This window comes from Anthonomus grandis, chromosome 18 (assembly GCF_022605725.1).
Source record: "Anthonomus grandis grandis chromosome 18, icAntGran1.3, whole genome shotgun sequence".
NCBI lineage: Eukaryota > Metazoa > Arthropoda > Insecta > Coleoptera > Curculionidae > Anthonomus > Anthonomus grandis.
Genome location: NC_065563.1, coordinates 7,792,047 through 7,812,761, shown reverse-complemented (window position 1 = coordinate 7,812,761; position 20,715 = coordinate 7,792,047). Strand labels below are relative to the sequence as shown.

Here is a 20,715-nt window from a genome sequence, read left to right as displayed (position 1 = left end):
GAGAAAAACAGTCACCCCATAGATATACAGGGGCCTGAGTGTCCCAACTCTATTTACACATGATTTTTTTTGCCGCTGTAAATGATATTAAAAAAAAGTTAAGATAGAAAGTGTTTGTTTGGAAATTCTAATTTTGGTGACAGTATTGATACATGTACAGAGTGTCTCAAAAACAAAGTTTTCATTGAAAACATCTTGTCGAACTTGCATTGTCTTATTTATTTAATGTAACACGACGTTTTGGTTGGTAAGTATCTCCAACCGTTATCAAGTGTAAACTGACAGCGAGTGATCTTATGATGCCTACTTAGGTGGTTGCAGGATGGTTGGACTCATAGTGAAGATACTGGCCCGTGTGTGTTGGTTTTCTATAAACTGAAGTTCGTAGATTCTATTCGTTCTATTCTATCGTTCGTTCTACAATAGAGCTCGAACCATCTGTAGAAGCGACGAGGATCTCAAGACTGAAGTGGATACCATCTACAAAGACCTACAACAGAATGGATATCCAAAGAAGCTAATAAGTAGGACCATCCAAAGGACGCGTCCAAATCAAATCAGAGACGAGGCCACCACGACAACCAGACTTCTACCCATACCACATTAGGGGTACATCGGAACAAATCCGACGCATTGCCAGCAAGTACAATATTAGAACTGCCTTTAGATCTAGCACCACTATCAGAAGCGTGGTATCAAAGACCAAACCAGATGGCCTGTTGGATACCAAAAATTGCGTCTACCGGATCCCATGTGAGTGCGGTGACTCATACATAGGTGAAACGAAGCGCCCCCTAGAAGTCAGAGCGAAGGAACATCGCAGCTGGACCCAAAGAGGAGAGGTTTCCAAATCCGGAATAGCAGAGCACGCGTGGCATAATGGACACAATATCCATTGGTCAGAAGCCAAGATTCTGCACAAGGAACAGCACTGGCGGAAGAGGAAGTTCGTAGAGGCAGCTTTCATTTCACAGAATCAGGGGATCTTCACCCAGCCAAGCGTCGATATACCCAACATCTGGAAGCCTCTACTCTCAGGACAGTGTAGGATCTAGAGAGAGGCGTGTCCTCCCCCCAACTCTTTTCACGGATGACTTTCCTTTCCACATCGCTGCACACATCTAGTATATAAGCCTATAGAATAGTAGTTTGCTGTCAGTTTACACTTGATAACGGTTGGAGATACTTACCAACCGAAACGTCGTGTTACATTAAATAAATAAGACAATGCAAGTTCGACAAGATGTTTTCACTGTACCATTGTCTACCACCTTCAAAAACAGAAAGTTTTCATTGTCAAGTAAGTTTTTTTAAATGGAACGCCCTGCATATTTTAGCAAATTTTTACTCTTCATTGCTGTATAATACACTATACAGGGTGTCCTATTTGCTATGTATGACTACTGCTATTTCCGAAACTATAGGAGATACGAGGGCGGTTAAATTAGAAAAAGATGCCTCAACTTATTCTAAATCCTTTAACAGCGTTGCAAAATGTTTATTAGTTCGTGAATTAGAGGCTGATTTATAAAAAACGCCAAATTTTATTTTAATTATTATTTCCAAAACTATTGTTTTTAGAGACGTTTCAACGTATTAAGAACCATCATCAGAAATTTTTCCTTAGTGCGGATCTGACTTTTTTAATTTCTAAAAACTTAGATACTTTTAAATGTTTAGAATCCTCATGATTTAAAATTTAATTAATTAAAAGCTTAAGCTTATTATACTAGTGGTTATTTGTGTTAAACCTGATGAACCCGGATATAAATATGTTAAAAACTGTAGTTTTAAACTATGATACTTATTGATATTATCCGTTCAATTTAGTTGGCTGTGACAGTAATTGAAGTCTTTGAAGTTGTCATGATTACCAAACAAAAATAATGTTTTTGACAGAAGTCATTAAGCTTTTGCGCCAGTTGTTCATGTTAATCATTCATGTTAATATTTGTTGGATTGGAGAAAAAATAAAAACTCAGTCTCAAAATAATTATTTTGAGATATATGTTGATTATTCTTGATATATTGATAGATATTTTGAGACTAAGACTTACAGTTTTTATTTTTTCTCTAGTTACGTAGGTCTCTTTGAGAAAATGGACGAGTTCCTTCAATTTGTTGGATTGGATAATAACGGTCCTCTGAATTGGCCCGCAAGACCGCCTGATATAACACCTATTAATTTTTCCATATGGGGTTTTTTTACGAACCAGATTTATCAAGTTAGTCAGATCATTGTTGTAATATTTATTTTTTTTAAATACCTCCTTTTAATATTGATGTTTAACATTTAGTACCAATAATGTTATTTAGCAGATGATTATTGAATAAATAAAATGATGACAGCTAAACAATTGTACACTATATTAAACGTTATTTCAAAAACCAAAACATTCTGTGTCTAAAATGGAATTATTATTAATATTATTTTAGCGTTTATAAATAACAACCAAAAAGATAAACTTTTTACTGTATTATTAAGAAATTAATTTACAATAAAAAAAAATAGGCTCGCATTAAGGCAAAAATCCTGATGGCGGTTATTAATATGTCGAAACGTTGGGAAACCGTTTAAATGAAATACATTATTTTAAAGGGAATAAAAAATGCTTATAAAATAAGTTATAAAAAATGCAGGTCCGTATTAAAAAAAAAAGAAGTTGATAGCCTTTCCCAATATATCAAACGTCATAAAAAAAAAATTAAAGGTCAAGTTTTGTAGAGCACAGAAAATCATAAAACTTTGTAATTGAAAGTAAGTTACTAAAATCAATAGTTTTGGAAATAATAATTAAAATAAAATTTGGCCTTTTTTATAATGATGATATTATTTAATCTACTACTCAAACAGTCAAAGACGATTATAAAACTAGAATAATTTTAAAAAACTTATTGTGAATGTTTAAACTGGTGACCGGTCTTGGTTTGACAAAGTTCGTACCCTTTTTATTAGCTTAGTGGTACAGGCGCCTCTTATTACGTCTTCTGGAATTGCTCTAAAAGCACCTATAATTTTGTTTTTTACATCCTCTAAATTTCTTAGCTCTTCAGTGTAAACTTGTCCCTTTAAATATCCCCACAAGAGGAAATCTAGCGGTGTTCAGTCAGGTGACCGGGCTGGCCACCATTTGCGAGTTAAGAGGTGGGCCATCATCTTGTTGAAGCCACATGTTACGCTAGAGTAACATATCTCGAAAACCAACAATATTTAATACATAGTGTATTATACATTCCTAATGTAGAATTAAATAAAGAGTAAAAATTTCGTAAAATATACAGGACGTTCCATTTTAAAAAACTTACTTGACAATTTAAACTTTGTTCTTGAGACACTCTGTACATTTACCAATACTGTCAACAAAATTAGTATTTTCGAACACTTTTATCTTAGCTTTTTTTTCATACCATACAGAGGTGGAAAAATCGTGTTTAAATAGAGTTGGGACACCCTGAATATCAATACCAATATTCTAATAAGACGTATCCCACAAATTTCCGATTTTACGTTTTTTACAAAAATGGTTTCAATTCACTGTGTTCCTTCGAATTCTAATACATCGTAAAAATCATTTAACTAGAAATATTTGTTAGGCGCCTTTTCTAATATGTCGTAAATAAAACAGCTGATTTTTTTCTAATAGGTCGTATACCACAGTCGCTCTATGGTTTTACTAAGTGAGTGTTGATAGTATATACTTTGTTGCATTATTACAATTAAAAAGAGTATCTTAAGTGTCTATATTTTCAAAATGTCGAAGGTAGGTTACATTGTAATATCTATTATTTTCTTAACGCATTTAAATTTATTTATACTATAAAATGATAGTAACAATATTTGCTTTTTAAATAATTAGCTCATAGCAGCAAACATTTCTTGGTACGCTAGGTATAAAAGAACGAATGGTTAGGCACTGGGTTAATGAGGGATCAGTGTTTGGAACACAAAATAATCAGGAGGACATAAACAAAAATAAGACTAATAAAAAAATACATCAGTACATTCAGTTGAACAAAATAAAAAGCTAGAACAGTTGCACCTATTTTTAGATAGTTTGCCTAAAATTAAAAGTCACTACTGCCGTAAAGAGTCAAACAAGTTATATCTAGAAGATTTTAAATCAAAAACTGACATATTTCAACTTTATAAAAACAAATTTCTAAACGAAGATGTGCTGCCCTTGTCAATGAGTACTTTTCTAAAAGAGTTTGACGAAATGAATCTTGCATTGTTTAAGCCTAGAAAGGATCAGTGCGGTTTATGCTGTGGATACAAAATGAATCAGATTGACGAAAATGTTTATCAGAATCATATTTTCTTCAAGGAAAAAGACTTCGATAAGAAGAAAGCACAAGATCAGTCCATTTACTGCTTTACAATGGAGGTAAAGGCCGTCAAATTATGTCCTCAATTAGAAGCAAGCTCCTTGTACTATAAAACAAAATTGCATATACACAATTTTACCATCTACAACTTGTCAAGCCATGAATGAAAAATTTCCTGTGGAATGAAACAGAAGGGGAACGAAGGTGTTCAGTTTTTGTAACCTGCATCACGAAACATCTGACATCAGCTTTGGAGGCAGACAAAAAACCTATTATTTTATACTCGGACAGTTGCGGTTATCAAAATAAAAATGTCGTTCTGTCCAATGCATTGTCCTTTCTTGCAACCAAATTTAATATTGAGATTGAACAAAAATTTCTTGAGAAGGGTCACACTCAAATGGAGTGTGACTCTTCTCATAGCCTTATTGCAAGACGATTGAAGGGAAAATATATTTTTCTACCTACAGACTACATTAATATTATAAAAGATGCCAGAAAAAACCTAATGCCTTTAGAAGTTGAATATTTAGACCACTCGTACTTTCTTAATTTTGACAACCAGAACTTGATGAGATATAACTCAATTCGCCCAGGAAAATTAAACAGGCCGTTAAAGGTGGCAGACTAAAGATGTCTAAAATATTTACCTTCGGGGGAAATCTTGTATAAAACTAAATACGACGACCCGTATGCAATTTTACCACAAAGACAAAAAGAAATTACCTTGGACTAACCCACTTATTGGCGCCAATTTAAAAAATTAGTGAAAAAAACCTCATAATCTAAAACAAATAATAGAAAAAAGGTATTAAAAAAAAACATTTTTTTCCTAAATACTTAAATAAATATACGGTTTTTTCCTCCTCCTGAAAAATTTGGGTTTTGTGGGATACATCCTATTAGAATATTGGTATCGATATAATGTATGCAAATATACAGGGCGCTGAAAGAAAAATCTTAATAATTGGCGTTTTTCTTTTAAATTATATTCATATACCCTTAATTCTAATAATAAGGCAGTTAGCATTACTGCGATAAACTTTAGCTGACAATCTTTGCATCCATGGGGCATTGCATTTTGTTATGATTTTGTTTTTGTCGCACTCTAGGTTAATATAGTATTTAGATTTAGGTTTGAATCAACACTCATAAAATAATTCGTGAAAGGTATTAAATTTGGGCAAATTTTGATATTATAGAATTGTTACTTAGTGAAAGGTTTGGATGCTAATGTAGCAATTTTTTGTATATTTAATCAATTTTTTTTTAGTTAATTTAGTTCATCAGGAGATTAAACATATTTTTTTAAAGTTGCTTTAAACTTCCTTTTTGCATTTTTTCTTTGTGAACAAATAAAAAGTGTGGTAGTTTTTTTCCTATAGTGAAAAAATGGAATTTACTGGTAAATCAATATTTTATTATTATTACTGTTATTATTACATGCTCATAATTCAAAAACAGTTAGACCCTTGAAAATTTGTATCAGGGTAAACACCTATTTTAGCGTTTTTTCGAAAATATTTATGGCGTTCAAAAAATTGAAAAGAGGTCACTTAAAAAAAATTCTATCCCTATAAAATAAAAATTAAGAGAGTTAGAGCCTTGTTGCATGCCTTTAAATATTTTTTAGGTTATTCTAGGCCTTTACAGTCACTTTTATCTCTTCCAGGTTTATTATTTTTCAAGATAGTACAAATGGACTAACTTATTTATTGCCTGGAACATAATATAAAATTACTCCAAAAGCCTGAAATAAAATCAATCGTTATTTTTAAGTTTCCAGATAAATTCCACATATTTTAGATAATTTTTTACTCTTTTCAGGTATCTGATATAAATCTTTCAGGCTTTTGGAATTGTTTTCTATCTCCTTCAGGCATTTTACTGCGCGTTCGGTATATTTTTTCTACCTTTCACGGACATGATTTTTCATTCCTGGAATTTCAATAATTTTCATCCTGCCCCTTTAAATATTTTTAATTTTTAAGTCTTTTCAGTTATTTTTAATCTCTTCCAGGAATTGAGGACCTTGCAGCAAAAGGGGGGCAGCTCCATTTTTGCAGCTCCAATTCCAGATAAGAAAAATTAATGTATCCTATGGGAGCTAGATCCTCCTTTGTATGACGTTGCTTTGTCCTGTATTCGATTTTGTTGGCAAATAAAGGATATTATTATTATTATTATTATTTGAAAATATTAAACACGTATATCAGAGTTCTTCAAAAAATTGATCGGGGTCTGAAAAACAATTAACCAGGACCGATCAATAGACTTTTAACTGCTGCACGTTTAATAGCGACGATAAATTTATTTGAAATATAATCGAAACCATTGGTTATACCTGTAAAGTCTGTCGTGGACGGCAAAGCGACTTGCTCTGGCTAAAAAAACTTAATGTCGATATCCCCAGGTCTCGACTTGTGATACGTGTAGATATGCGTCATCAACGAATTTCTCGAGCAATAGACCCGCTCGCAAATCACGCACCGGTACTCTTCTTGTCGCTCGGCGTGTTTGTCAGCGATATGTCGCTTCAAGGAGGCTTTTGAGCACAGCACTTTACCGCAGAGCTGACACGTGAACACCTTCTTGGGCGATACCCCTGCAAAAGTAAACACTTCGTTCGTTCTAGAGCGTCTATTCTGGACCAATTTTTTTTTTTTTTTTTGAGTAGAGCGGTCAAAAATAGGCTCTCCTGGTCTGGTACTTTCGCGAGTGTCGCCACCAGTTTTTTTTTTAATTTAAAAAAAAAAGAAAACTCTTTTCGGGAAGTTATGCCGCTAAGCCATATTGCTGACCACACACTCGCGCCAGTTGAGTCGCCACTTTTTTTTTTTTTTTGATTGGACTCTTCTGGTGGGACGAAGCGTAAGAACGAACTCAGAAATTACCAAGTAAGAGGCATTCCCAAGAAGGTGCGCATGTACTTTGGACGTCCTAAGGATATGTCGGTGTTTTCCCTTAACCTTTATATAGCAAAAGTTGCCACCGAACTATACATTTAACTTAATAATATTGGTTAGATGGCAACCCTGGCATAAACTAACACTTGTACAAATAAAAGCGGATGTAAATTTGGCAACCATGGAATTTTTTTTTGAGTGTGCGGTTTGAAAAAATGGCTGGCGACTTCTCGATTTTATTAATCATTTAGGTTGTGGTGGCAACACTCGCCGTGTTGAGAGCCATTTATATAAAACAAAATATATAAATGGCTCCTTTATTTAAGAAAATGAAACAGACAAGCATACAAAGTTCACGCACATTAAGGGAAATTTAGTGTTTTTTTGCGTACAAACCTCTTTTTTCTGTTTGAAAAGGTTTTCACACAAAACGGGCACAAATAAAGGCACTAGTAAGCGTTAAAAAATAAAACCCAAGCTCGTTGCAATTGTAAAAATATATTTAAACATAAATAAAGGTTATACAACAGTTACATAAAATATAATAAAATATTGCAATTCAAACAACATCGACGCATGCTTAAAGTGCAAAACACTAAAAAAAAGGAAATTGTCACTACACAGGACTGAATTTTGGAACTAGCGAAAGTTACCAAGAGGTTACTAGTATATTTACACCTAATTTTCAAAATAAACTATTGTCTAATTGTTTAATAATTTAAGAGTTTTTGTACGGCATGGCATCGCTGCATCAGTCCCGATTACTTAAAGTCATTAAGATAGACTGGCCAGAATCAGTAAATTCTTGGCATATAAGCAACGTTGCAAAATTAATTTAATTATTAAAGTCGTATTCGTAAATATTTTGAACTATAAATGAAAAAAAATTAAAAATTTCAGGCATATTGGCAACGTCGCATAACAAATTAATTTTTTTAAATTTCAAGATTTTTCGCACGATTTAGCATCTCTGCTTGTATTGTAAATAATTACGACTTTCCCAGATTTAACCGTAAGAAAATTATCACGAAAATCTAGGCAACGTCGCATTAAGTTTTTCTATTAGTTCAAGGATTATTGGCTGAAATGGCATCACTGCTTGAATTTTCTCATTCTTTCCAGACAATTCGAAGAAAAGTCGGTTTCCAGAAAAGTCAAGAAATTCCAGGCAACATGATTTTTTTTCATTTAACTACCTTTAGAAGCATGGATGCACTATATGACATCTACGCTTAGATTTTCCTAATTCTTTATACTTAGATAATTGCGGCTCTGCCAGATTAACCATAACCAGAATTTCAGAAAATTCCAGGCAAAATCGTATTATGAATTTTTTTTCAATTAGTTCAAAGACTTCTCGCATAATATGGCACCATTGCTTAAATGTTCATCATTGCTTTTTACTGGCATATTGGCAACGTCGCATTCCAAATTTGTCAAAAATTCCAAGGATTTTCGATACGATCTGGCATCTACGCTTAGGCTAGCTTTTTCTAATGCTTTCTCTCGTTAGATTTAACGGAAAAAAATCAAAAATATTCCAGGCAACATTATGGCAACATTATAACAATGTTGGCAACATCGCGATCCGAATGTATAATTTTTTTGCGGATTTTCGGTGCGATTTGGCATCTATGCTTGACTCTTGCTGCTTTTTTACATTTGTTTCTCATTTGTTACGTCCCATTAGGAATTTATTCCCGAAATTCCAAACTGAAATCCCCTGTCGCAATTCAATTTTTTTTCTCAATTTGAAAATTCTTTCAGGAAAATCGGCAACGTCGCTTTCGAAATAAATTTTTTTTAATTTTAAAGTTTTTTGAAATTAAAAAAATGGTTAAATTCCAAGGCATCATTACCTTAAAATTTAACCATTTTGTCGTAAAATAAATTATGCTTTTGTCAGATTTAATCATGTAAAAGCCGGAAAATTTCAAGGATGTTGGCAACATCGCATTATGAATTTATTCTTCAAATTTGAAAATTTTTTGCACGCGGACAACGTCGCAATATAAATTTATTTTTGAAATTTTAAATTTTTTCCATGCATCTTGGCAACGACGCTTACCAAATACATTTTTTTGAATTTCAAGATTTTTTGAAGAATAATATGGCATAATTGATCAGTTAGAGACACTTTAAAAATTGCAATTTTTATCGTAAAAAATTGCTTTTGCACGCATGTTGGCAACGCTGCATTATGAATTTATTCTTGACATCTCAAAATTTTTTACACGACGAAATGTGAATGCACGTTAGCAAAGTCGCAATATAAATTTATTTTTGTAATACGAAAACTTTTCCAGGCGAATCGGCAACGTCGTTATTCTAATTTATTTTTCTGAATTTTACGATTTTTTTGCGAGATTTGGCATCATCGTATGAGTTGACGAATTTAAATTTACAACTTTTTTTAATTGCGCTTTTGCCACATTTACTCATATAAAAATCGGAAAATTTTACCCATGTTGGCAACGATGCATTACAAATTTGTTCTTGAAATTTCAAAATTTTTACACGACGAAATATGCACGCATGTTAGTAACGTCGCAATACAAATTTATTTTTGAAATACGAAAACTTTTCCAGGCGAATCGGCAACGTCGCTTTTCTAATTTATTTTTCTGAATTTTACGATTTTTTTTGCGAGATTTGGCATCATCGTATGAGTTGAAGAATTGAAATTTACAACTTTTTTTAATTGCGTTTTTGCCAGATTTACTCGTATAAAAATCAGAAAATTTTACGCACATTGGCAACGATGCTTCACAAATTTATTCTTGAAATTTCAAAATTTTTACACAACGAAATGTGCACGTACGATAGTAACGTCGCAATACAAATTAATTTTTGAAATACGAAAACTTTTCCAGGCGAATCGGCAACGTCGCTTTTCTAATTTATTTTTCTGAATTTTACGATTTTTTTGCGAGATTTGGCATCATCGTATGAGTTGAAGAATTGAAATTTACAACTTTTTTAATTGTGCTTTTACCAGATTTAATCGTATAAAAATCGGAAAATCTCAATTTTGATCAAAATTGCGCCTTTGCCAGATAATAAACCCTTAATGAGTTACTTATAAGGAATGAATTATGAATTTGTCACAACAATACAAACTTTATTTAACCCTTAAGAAAAATATCAGAAAATTTCAAGCAACGTTGCATTACGAATTAATTTATATCCTAATTTTAGGATTTCTTGCAAGAATGACATCACTGCTTAAATATTCTTATTCTTTCCAGAACAATTCAGATTGACACTTTTTACACACTCGCGAGATTTAACGAGAAAAAAATTAGAGAATTCTAGGCAACGTCGCAGAAAGAATTTTTTTGGTTCGAAGATTTTTAGCACGATATGGCATCATTGCTTTAATTTTCTCAGTTTTAAGTTGCGTTACAAACCTATTCCTAAAATTTAAAAATCCTATGCACGCAGAAGTTTTTATGCTCGTTGGCAACGTTGCAATACAAATTATTTTTTGAAATTTTAAATTTTTTTCAGGCATTCCGAATTAATTTTTTTGACTTTTAAAGATTTTGGGAATGATATGGCATTACTGCATGATTGATCTCGCTCTTAAGAGACCTCATTAAAATTTACGCTTTTTCTCTTAAAAAAATGCGTTTTTGCCAGATTTAATGGTATAAAAATCGAAAAATTCCAGGCACATTGGCAACGTCGCCTAACGAATTCATTTTTTTTAAATTTGAAGATTATTCTAGAACAATTCAGATTGATACCATCCAAGTCGCATTACAAGTTTTTTTTTAAATGGCATCATTGCATTAGTTAGAGTCTGTTTAAATATCCACTTTTTGTCGTAAAAAACTGCGCCTTTGCCAGATTTAGTCATATAAAAATCGGAAAATTTTACACATGTTGGCAACGATGCATTACAAATTTATTCTTGAAATTTCAAAATTTTTGCACGACGAAATGTGCACGCACGTTAGTAACGTCGCAATACAAATTTATTTTTGAAATATGAAAACTTTTCCAGGCGAATCGGCAACGTCGGTTTCCGAATTTATTTTTCTGAATTTTAAGATTTTTTTTTGCAAGATTTGGTATCATCGTATGAGTTGAATAATTTAAATTTACAACTTTTTTTAATTGCGCTTTTGCCAGATTTACTCGTATAAAAATCGGAAAATTTTACACATGTTGGCAACGATGCATTACAAATTTATTCTTGAAATTTCAAAATTTTTGCACGACGAAATGTGCACGCACGTTAGTAACGTCGCAATATAAATTAATTTTTAAAATATGAAAAGTTTTCCAGGCCAATCGGCAACGTCGCTTTCCTAATTTATTTTTCTGAATTTTACGATTTTTTTGCGACATTTGGCATCATCGTATGAGTTGAAGAAGTTAAATTTACAACTTTTTTTAATTGCGCTTTTGCCAGATTTAATCGTATAAAAATCGGAAAATTTCAATTTTGATCAAAATTGCGCCATTGATTGATCTCGTTTTTAAGAGACCTCATTAAAATTTACATATAAAAATCGAAAAATTCCAGGCACATTGGCAACGTCGCCTAACGAATTCATTTTTTTTAAATTTGAAGATTATTCTAGAACAATTCAGATTGATACCATCCAAGTTGCATTACAATTTTTTTTTTTAAAATGGCATCATTGCATGAGTTAGTGTCTGTTTAAATATCCACTTTTTGTCGTAAAAAATTGCGCATTTGCCAGATTTAGTCATATAAAAATCGGAAAATTTTACGCATGTTGGCAACGATGCATTACAAATTTATTCTTGAAATTTCAAAATTTATACACGACGAAATGTGCACGCACGTTAGTAACGTCGCAATATAAATTTATTTTTGAAATATGAAAACTTTTCCAGGCGAATCGGCAACGTCGCTTTCCTAATTTATTTTTCTGAATTTTACGTTTATTTTGCGAGGTTTGGCATCATCGTATGAGTTGAAAATTTTAAATTAACAACTTTTTTTAATTGCGCTTTTGCCAGATTTACTCGTATAAAAATCGGAATAATTTCAAACTTTTTTTCTCGTTAGAAACATTAAAATTCAAATCTATTTCTGAAATATTAAACATTTTTTCAGGCATATCAGCAACGTCATCCTACGAATTTACTCTTAAAGTTTCGATTTTTTTACACGTTGACAACGTCGCAATTGAATAATTTTTCTAAAAATTCAATATTTTGCCAGGCATATTAGCAAAGCCGCCTTACAAATTCACTCCTAAAAATTCGAAATTTCCATGCACGTTAACAACGTCGCAAATCAAGTATTTTTCTGAAATTTCAACATTTCTCTAAGCATATCGGCAACATCGCCTTACACATTCACTCTTGTAATTTTGAAATTTTCATACACGTCGCATTACAAATTTATTTTTGAAATTTAAAAGTTTTTCCAGCCACATTGGCAACGTCGCTTTACAAATTTGTTATTGAAATTAAAAATGCAGTTGCCAACGTCGCAATTTGAATTTATTTCTGAAATTTCAAAACTTTTCCTGATACACATTTTTTTTTATTTTCAGATTTTTTACACGATATGGCATCATTGCATGATTGAAAGAAGTTGTCCATATTCTCAAAGAGACCCTGATATTAATAAATCAACAACACAAAGTCTCGGTCTCAAAAATTCTTTAATTTGTTGGAATGGTGACACGTGTTTCGCTCCTAAGAGCATCATCAGACCTCAAGAAGGTTAAAAACACGCCTGACTGGGTCAAATATACACACACACTGAACGGTATATTAAAGAATTTTTGAGACTTTGTGTTGTTCTCCTTTGATTTATCATTGCATGAGTTAGAAACCCCTATTCATATTTACACTAGAAAATTGTGTCGTTGCCAGTTTTAACTAAATAAAAATCTAAAAACCATTCAGGTGTCAAAAAGAACTTTAACAACATAAAAAGCTATATATATATAACATAAAAAGTAGTTGAAACGTAGGCAATTTTAAGAACTTTGACAACGTCGCATTATGCCAATTCAACTTCTGTCAGAGCTTGTCACTTTAAAATGGTTTAATAATTTTTTTTTGAATTAGGAGTGCCTAAAAAAAATATGATAAATTGCGCTTGTGCCAGATTTAACCTTTTGCTGTAAAAACCAGAAAATTTTATTTAGGCAACAAGCAAATTTAAAAAAACAAGAAATTATTAAAATAATAATTTTGTACATAATGGCATCATCGCATTTTATCGGACCACTATCGTGCAACGTTGCCAAGCTGTATGGTGATCCCTCTCATAATTTTATTGCTAAATTCGAAAAACAGTTTACCTCCAGTACCCTTCGCTAGATTTATAGTTTTTGAGTTTCAAAAATCAAATTAAAAAGAAAATAAAATCGGGGTTGCCAATATAATAAACCTCGAATATAATAATAATTAATAATATTAAAATAAATAAAAGAATTTAAACTCGAAAATCAGTCGAAAACAAAATTCATGACGTTCTTCATCAGTCTTAAAGAATACCTACTAGAGTCTCGAACGAAAAATTTTTCAGTCTTTCCGTCAAACAACTTATATAAGTCCTGTCCTCTCCATTTTTTCTTTAAGAAATATATAATATATTATATAAACAGGGCGTATTTTTTTTTGAATATATGTATATAGAACATTAACATAACCTATAAAATAATCAAGTAAATAACACGAATTCAAGCTACATACAGTGCGCACCACCCCTACCCCACCCTTATGGGCGACATGTGTCAAGATTGTCAAAAACTGTGGGAGGGCATGTTGTGCACGCCCTGTATATATCGAGTAACTAAAATAGGTTTAAATACACAGATAATAAATATTACATAAACTAAGAACCCTTATATGGTGGTAAAGCCTCTTATGTACTAAATATATATATATATAATATAAATTTTCTTGTTTTTTTTTTTTTAAATATTATTGCTTACTATATTATATTATAAACAAATGCAGTATGTTAGTGTGTAAACCGAGCCTAATTGCACAAATTTCGTTTATATACTGCATTTGCTTACCGAAAAATTTTATATAATTACTTACCGCTCCCCCCAACTAAAAATAAAATTATATAATAATAAGTATATAAAAAAAAGCCTTTAAATATATATTATAGTCTGTACAAAATATGTATAGAAAGACAACATTACATCTACTATATTCGAAATGATAAAATCTGTAGTATAATAACAAAAAAAATATATATATCACAGAGCCTAAAAATAATAATTAATAATAATGTAACGTTGCCATTTAGTGTTAAATTAGAAAACACACTTAAATATTCGATTTTTTTTCCTTAAATAATACTTTCGTGCATCACAGCCAAAAAGAAGCCACCTTAAACCCTAATTTTGATTAATTTGAAAAACATTCGCCTACCTAACTCAGTCTTCGTAATAATTTTCGCGCCTATTCGAGAATTTCACAATTAGAATATTTAAAGTGTTTTCTAATTACGGAGAAAAGAGAATTTTTAGAATAAGAATTTCTCACGTTTTCCCTCCTCCAAACCTTTTATAAAAAAAAATAAAATAAAACAGTTGCATCTTCAGGACACGTGATCTTCCTTAAATTAATTATAACTCTATTTTTGTCGGCACCGATTTTAGCACGTGAGCCAAAAAACTCTATTTTTCTAAGCATGGATAATTATATTTTTTAAATGTCGTTTTGTGTGGACCCAGCAAGAGTTTCTGTCAAAAATGTGGTTCTTTTGGTCGAAATTTTACATTTCAGTTTTCCACAATCTATATATCAATTAGTTGCTATATAGACTGATTAGGGTAACGAATTTGTGAATTATAGTTCAGGACTTTTTGAACGATAAAAGTTGGAAAATGTTATTTTTTTATAAGGTTAGGGCAGCATTTATTGCCCTTATAACTTAACAAAAATATACATAAATTCCTATAAAATGTTACCTTTGTAAAGAAAATTAGATAATTTAGAGATTGATTAAAGCAACGAGGTTTCTAATAAAATTCGCAGTCAAGTCAGACCACTTTAAAGCATAAAAAATATAATGAAAAATTTTCTTGAGATTAGTGAGGAAATTCTATGTCCTTGCTATAAAATAATTTTTGACTTTTTTCCTGCGCTTTTTTCCATCATTTCTTCCATGATGTTCATGGCATTTCTTAGTTTTTCCACTTCTAAGCCATTGCTTATTTTTCCAAATAGCTGACGTCTTTGTTTTTATGTCTTTTAAGCAATTATGGATGTGGTTAAGGTAAAATAATTTTTGACTTCTTTCTTGCAGTTAGAGCCATTTTTTACAATAACTTCTTGATTTTTCCAGGCAATTGATGTTATTTTTTAATTTTTCCAAGTAATTGACGTCTTTGTTTTCATGTGTTTCAGACAATTGAAGATCTGCTTTAGGTAAAATCATTTTTGACGACTTTCCTGCAGTTAGAGCAATTTTCTCTATAATTTGTAATTTTTTAGAGACATTTGACGCCATTCTTCATTTTTTCGACTTGTTTAAAGCCATTTATTATTTTTTTCAGGTAGTTAATGCCTTTGTCCATCTGTAGCAAAAATTTACAAAAAATTATATTTATTTAAGTCAATTAAGGTTTGATAACACCTCTACGGAATTTTTCCTATTATATTTCAAAGCTTTACAACTGTTCCACTTCATTAAGTTGTACAGGATGTTTCAGAACTATGGGATCAAACTTCTGGGGGTTGTTCAGTGCAACAGAAGAATCCATTTAAGTATAGAAATCCATGTCCGGAAATGCGTCACTACGCCACTACTGTTTACCGGAACGGTTAACAGGACCTATTTATAACGTTTCTTGGAGTAAGTTCTCCCAGAACTGCTTAAAAATGTTCCACTAAACGTTAGATTTTTAAACGTTGTATTTTTTGTTTATTTTTAGCTACATTATGGTGGGAAAACGTGAAAGAACATCAACTAGACAATCGTGGGATGAACAAGCAATGTTAAATGCAATTAACGCTGTAAAAGGTGGCCAAATGGGGTGGCTGAAAGTATCGAAATTGTTCGCTCGAAAATGTCCCCCAAGCCACATTAAGGCGAAGAGCAAATGATACAAACAAGAGTTAAGGGCTGTCAGAAAGTTTTGGGTCGGTTTCCAACCACATTTAATGAAGACGAAGAAAGAGAGTTAGTTCAGCATATACTATTACTTGAGTCTAGATTGTTCGGGATAACAACAAGAGATATAAAGAAACTTGCGTATGAGTTTGCCACTAAAAATGGCATTCCAAATAGATTTAAAGATTGTAGCGCTGGACGAGAGTGGCTGAGAGCTCTAAGGCAGCCTGAAGCCATGTCTGCGGCTAGAGCCATGGCATTTAATAGGCCACAAAATTTTTTTAATACGTCGAAAAATACCCTAAAAAAAGAAAAAAATTGATGTGAATCGGATTTACAATATGGACGAAAGTGGTTTGTCCACATTGCACTGTGGACTTTCAAAAATTTTTGCCAAAACTGGAAGAAAACAAGTAGGATCATTAACCAGTGCTGAAAGAGGTCAGCATGTAACATGTGTTTGCTGCATGAATAGTGTAGGTAATTTTGTGCCACCTGCTTTGATTTTCCCTAGGAAAAATAGAAAGGAGGAACTTTTAGATGCTTTACCTCCAGGTTCTTTGGGATTATTTAACGAGACTGGATGGATGACATCTGATTCCTTTGCTTTGTGGTTAAAGCATTTTCAGACTTTTGTTAATGCTTCTCCCGACTCAAAAGTTTTATGGATGGGCACACTAGCCACAAGTCATGAAATGCCTTGACGTTTGCCAGAAGAAATAGAATAATCCCTTTATGCTTTCCTGCCCACTGTACCCATCGTATGCAGCCCCTGGATGTCAGCTTCTATGGTCCACTAAAGACATTTTATAACCAGGAATGTGCACTTTAGGGAGAGTAATAACACTATATCAAATTGGTGAACTATTTACGTCCGCTTACGGGAAAGCAGCTACAATTAAAAATGCCACAAGCGTATTTTTAAATACGGAAATTTATTCATTTAATCCACATATTTTCCCAGGCGAGTTTTTTGAGACGGCTGAGACAACAAATAGATTATTAGAACCGACCATAGAAGAGGGAGCATCCCATCGCCCAGAACAACCATCAACAAGCAATGAAATAACAGTAATTGGTGTTACAGAAGAACCAATGCGACAAAAACAAGGCAAAAGTGTCGATAAAGAAAATGAACCGAGAGGTGATCAGACAGAAAGCAATATAAAACAAAATCAACCATTAAGGAAAAGGTTTTCTCTACAGGAAATTTCGCCAGTGCCTGTAGCAAGAGGAACCAAAAAAAGGAAGACCAGACAAACTATAACTGGAGTCTTAACAACCACCTCCAATTTAGAAGAGTTAAAGCTAAAGGAAGAAATGAAATTGCGAAAAAATGTGCGTCAATTTAAAAAGAACCTTTCAGGTGAGACAAGTTTTGTTGCACGAAGCGAAAGTGAAGAAGATCCTTTTGCAGCCGAGGATTATGAGGATGAAGTGGCATGCCTGTATAGCAACGATCTATTCAAAAATTCTCGATCCAGGGAGTCTTGGATTAGTTGTATGAAGTGCCACAATTGGGCACATTGCGAATGTGCTGGAGTTTCTCCAAAAGTCAAAAAGTTTATTTGCGAGATTTGCTAAGACTAATTCCTTATTAGTTTACTTTCTTTAACTATATTTTATAAGTTCTATTATGTTATTTTATACCCCACGACTGTGTCATTTTACAATATACATGTTTGTAAAACGACATAGTGTAACGTTTTTTAAAATGCATTTTCTTACATGTTTTAAATAGAGTTGAAATATTTTTGTTTATGTTTGTCAATAAAGTTTATTTAAAGCAACGTGGTGTATTATTTTGAGTTAATTATCTTAAATGGTTTTTGCATAAATAATATTTAAATAAAAAGTATGTCATTTTAGGACACCTTCCCCCACAAGTACGCGAGTATTTAACTCAGCGGTTTGGGCACAGTTGGATTGCCAGAGGTGGAGCAGTTTCTTGGCCTCCTAGGTTGCCCGATTTAACGTCGCTCGATTTTTTCTTGTGGGGACATGTAAAGTCTTTAGTCTACGAAACTCCAGTAGAATCAGAGCTAGACTTAATTGGACGAATAACAGCAGCCTTAGATATCATTCAAAACGAGGATCAAATTTTTAGTGTAGTCCGCCGAAATCATGTGCGGCGTTTAAATCGGTGTATTGAGGTTGGAGGAAGACATTTTGAACAATTGTTGTGATGGTATCATATACAAAAGGTGAAAATAAATGCATTAGATCCTATTTAGGTAATTCATATTTTTTCTAAATTAAAAACGCGTCTTAGGGCCGTAGTGGCCATAGTTCTGAAACACCCTGTACAACTACTTATATGTCCGAATGATAATATGTATGTATTTATGTTTTGTAAGATTTTTCTCTTGAATTAAGGTACTATGCATATTTAAGGTGAAGTAGAGCAGGGTAAATGAACCTATTTGTAAAAGTTTCCTACATCTGGACTTCGCCTCTTTTCACAATAGTACAATTATGTTTAGGATAGAATTATTTGTAAATCTAACTTGTTAAATTGTGAAAATAAACTCTTTATTATTAACAGATTGATTAAGACAAATAATTATGAAATTAAATAATATTAAGACAATTGAAAACCTATTTAATGACAAAACACCATCTAGAAGTATTTTTTAAGAGTATAAATTTATAGTCTTTATCAAATATTTTTAAACATATAAATTCCTCTAAAATTTGACTATAATGTTACGAATTAATTTGTTTGCAGATTGATTGGGGCTCTGAATTTCAAGTAACATTCTAACAAACCAGAGCTATCCATGATAAAATATAGCGAATTGGAAAAAAAATTATGTTTTTCGGAACTAATGAGGAAATTCATTGTCCTTATCCATATGTATTTAACAAAAATTCGATAAACAAGGATTTACAGATCGATTGAGGTCCGGAGTCTTAAAATTAAAATAATTCTAAGGCAGTTTCACAGCCTTCTTAATAAGAAAATAAAGTGGAAAAGTTTTTTTATGATTTAAGTGTGAAAATTTATGGTCCTATCAAATAATGACATAATAGATCCAGTTTCATGAAATTTGATCATTATTTGTTGTACTATTATTACAAGACGATTGGGATTGTTCAACTAAAGTTCTAAGGCAAGTCAGGACCACCATAACCAGGGAAGTATCGGACAAACATTAAAAGATCAAATAGATGCATGTCAGACGGAGAGCAGAAAGGGACAAAATAGGACAAAACATAACCATGGACACCTACAATTTCGAATGCCTATTTCGTTTTACAAGACCTGTTTAGGTCCCCATTTGATATCTAGGAATTCTAAAATTCAGATTTATTTAGCAATGGACAATAATGCAGCTAATTCTAAGACGCATTGACCCAAAGATGTTGCGAAAAATGTTTGGATCTACACTAGATGAGAGAATAGGTCAATATCGAATAAGAACGAATGAGGATAAGCCTATATACAAAAGACCAAGTTTAGTAAACGGAATAAAAGCACAAAGGTTTAGATGAGCCGCACACGTATAAGGATTGCCGAATGAATAAAGAGGATATTGGTAGAGGACCCAGAGGGAAAGAGACCTTTAGGAAGACCAAGGTTCGGATAGAGGGACAATATTGGAGAGGATGTAAAAATCTTAGGAGCAAGGGACTGGTTGGACAAGGATTGGTGGAGACGAGTCGTAGATGCAGCTAAGATCCATGAAGAGCTATGACGCTACGACAAGAAGAAGTCTACTCTCGAAATGATAAAATTTACTCGGCATTTTAGCAATTTAGAGGCAATTTGTATGGATTTTGCCAAGAATCTTCCAGCGCCAAATATACCAACAAATGATACCCATTACAAAAGGCAGCTATCAACATACGCATTTAATGTTCACGTATTGTCTACCTCTAAGAGGTATTTTTACGTCTATCCAGAAACCCAAGGGAAAAAGGGTTCAGATGATGTGTGCTCACTGCTTCATAACTTCATATATAACCATCTAGATCGAGAAGTGAAGCACCTATAAATATTTTGTGATTCATACAGTGGCCAACAAAAAAAAATTACCTTTTTTCGTTTTCTTCATAACTTAGTCAACAACGAGAAAAGGTTAGAATCAGCTTCTATCATGTTCCCCATTCGAGGACATTCCTATATGGAATGTGATAAGAATTTTGGCCTCGTAAACCAAAAAAACAGAGCAGATCTTCCCAAAGACTGGTTGAAAATATTGGAAGAATCCCGCCATTCCCCAATTCCATTTACGGTTATCGAGGTCAATCACACCTTTTTCCGCAGCTGGGGAAAATTTCTTGACAATAGTTACGCAAAAAAGTCACCATTCCCATCTAGACCAATCAGAGAAATTAAGATAAATAGAGGACCTTTGATACAGTATCGTATCGCACTACATATAATGGATGTTGGGAGTCAGCTTC

The 20,715-nt window shown here is 32.6% G+C and overlaps 1 protein-coding gene across 3 annotated transcripts in view; it reads right to left on the bottom strand.

Moving 5' to 3' along the window:
- LOC126746992 (broad-complex core protein isoforms 1/2/3/4/5) overlaps positions 1–20,715 on the bottom strand; it is a 117,230-nt gene that overhangs the window by 11,553 nt on the left and 84,962 nt on the right. The window contains exon 9 of one of the 3 annotated variants that reach the window (XM_050455460.1): positions 6,671–6,931. The exons of the other annotated variants lie outside the window; for them this stretch is intronic. Coding sequence (XP_050311417.1) covers positions 6,711–6,931 — 221 coding nt within the window. The 3' untranslated portion in view covers positions 6,671–6,710. The remainder of the gene's footprint in view (positions 1–6,670; positions 6,932–20,715) is intronic. 3 annotated transcript variants of the gene reach the window in all.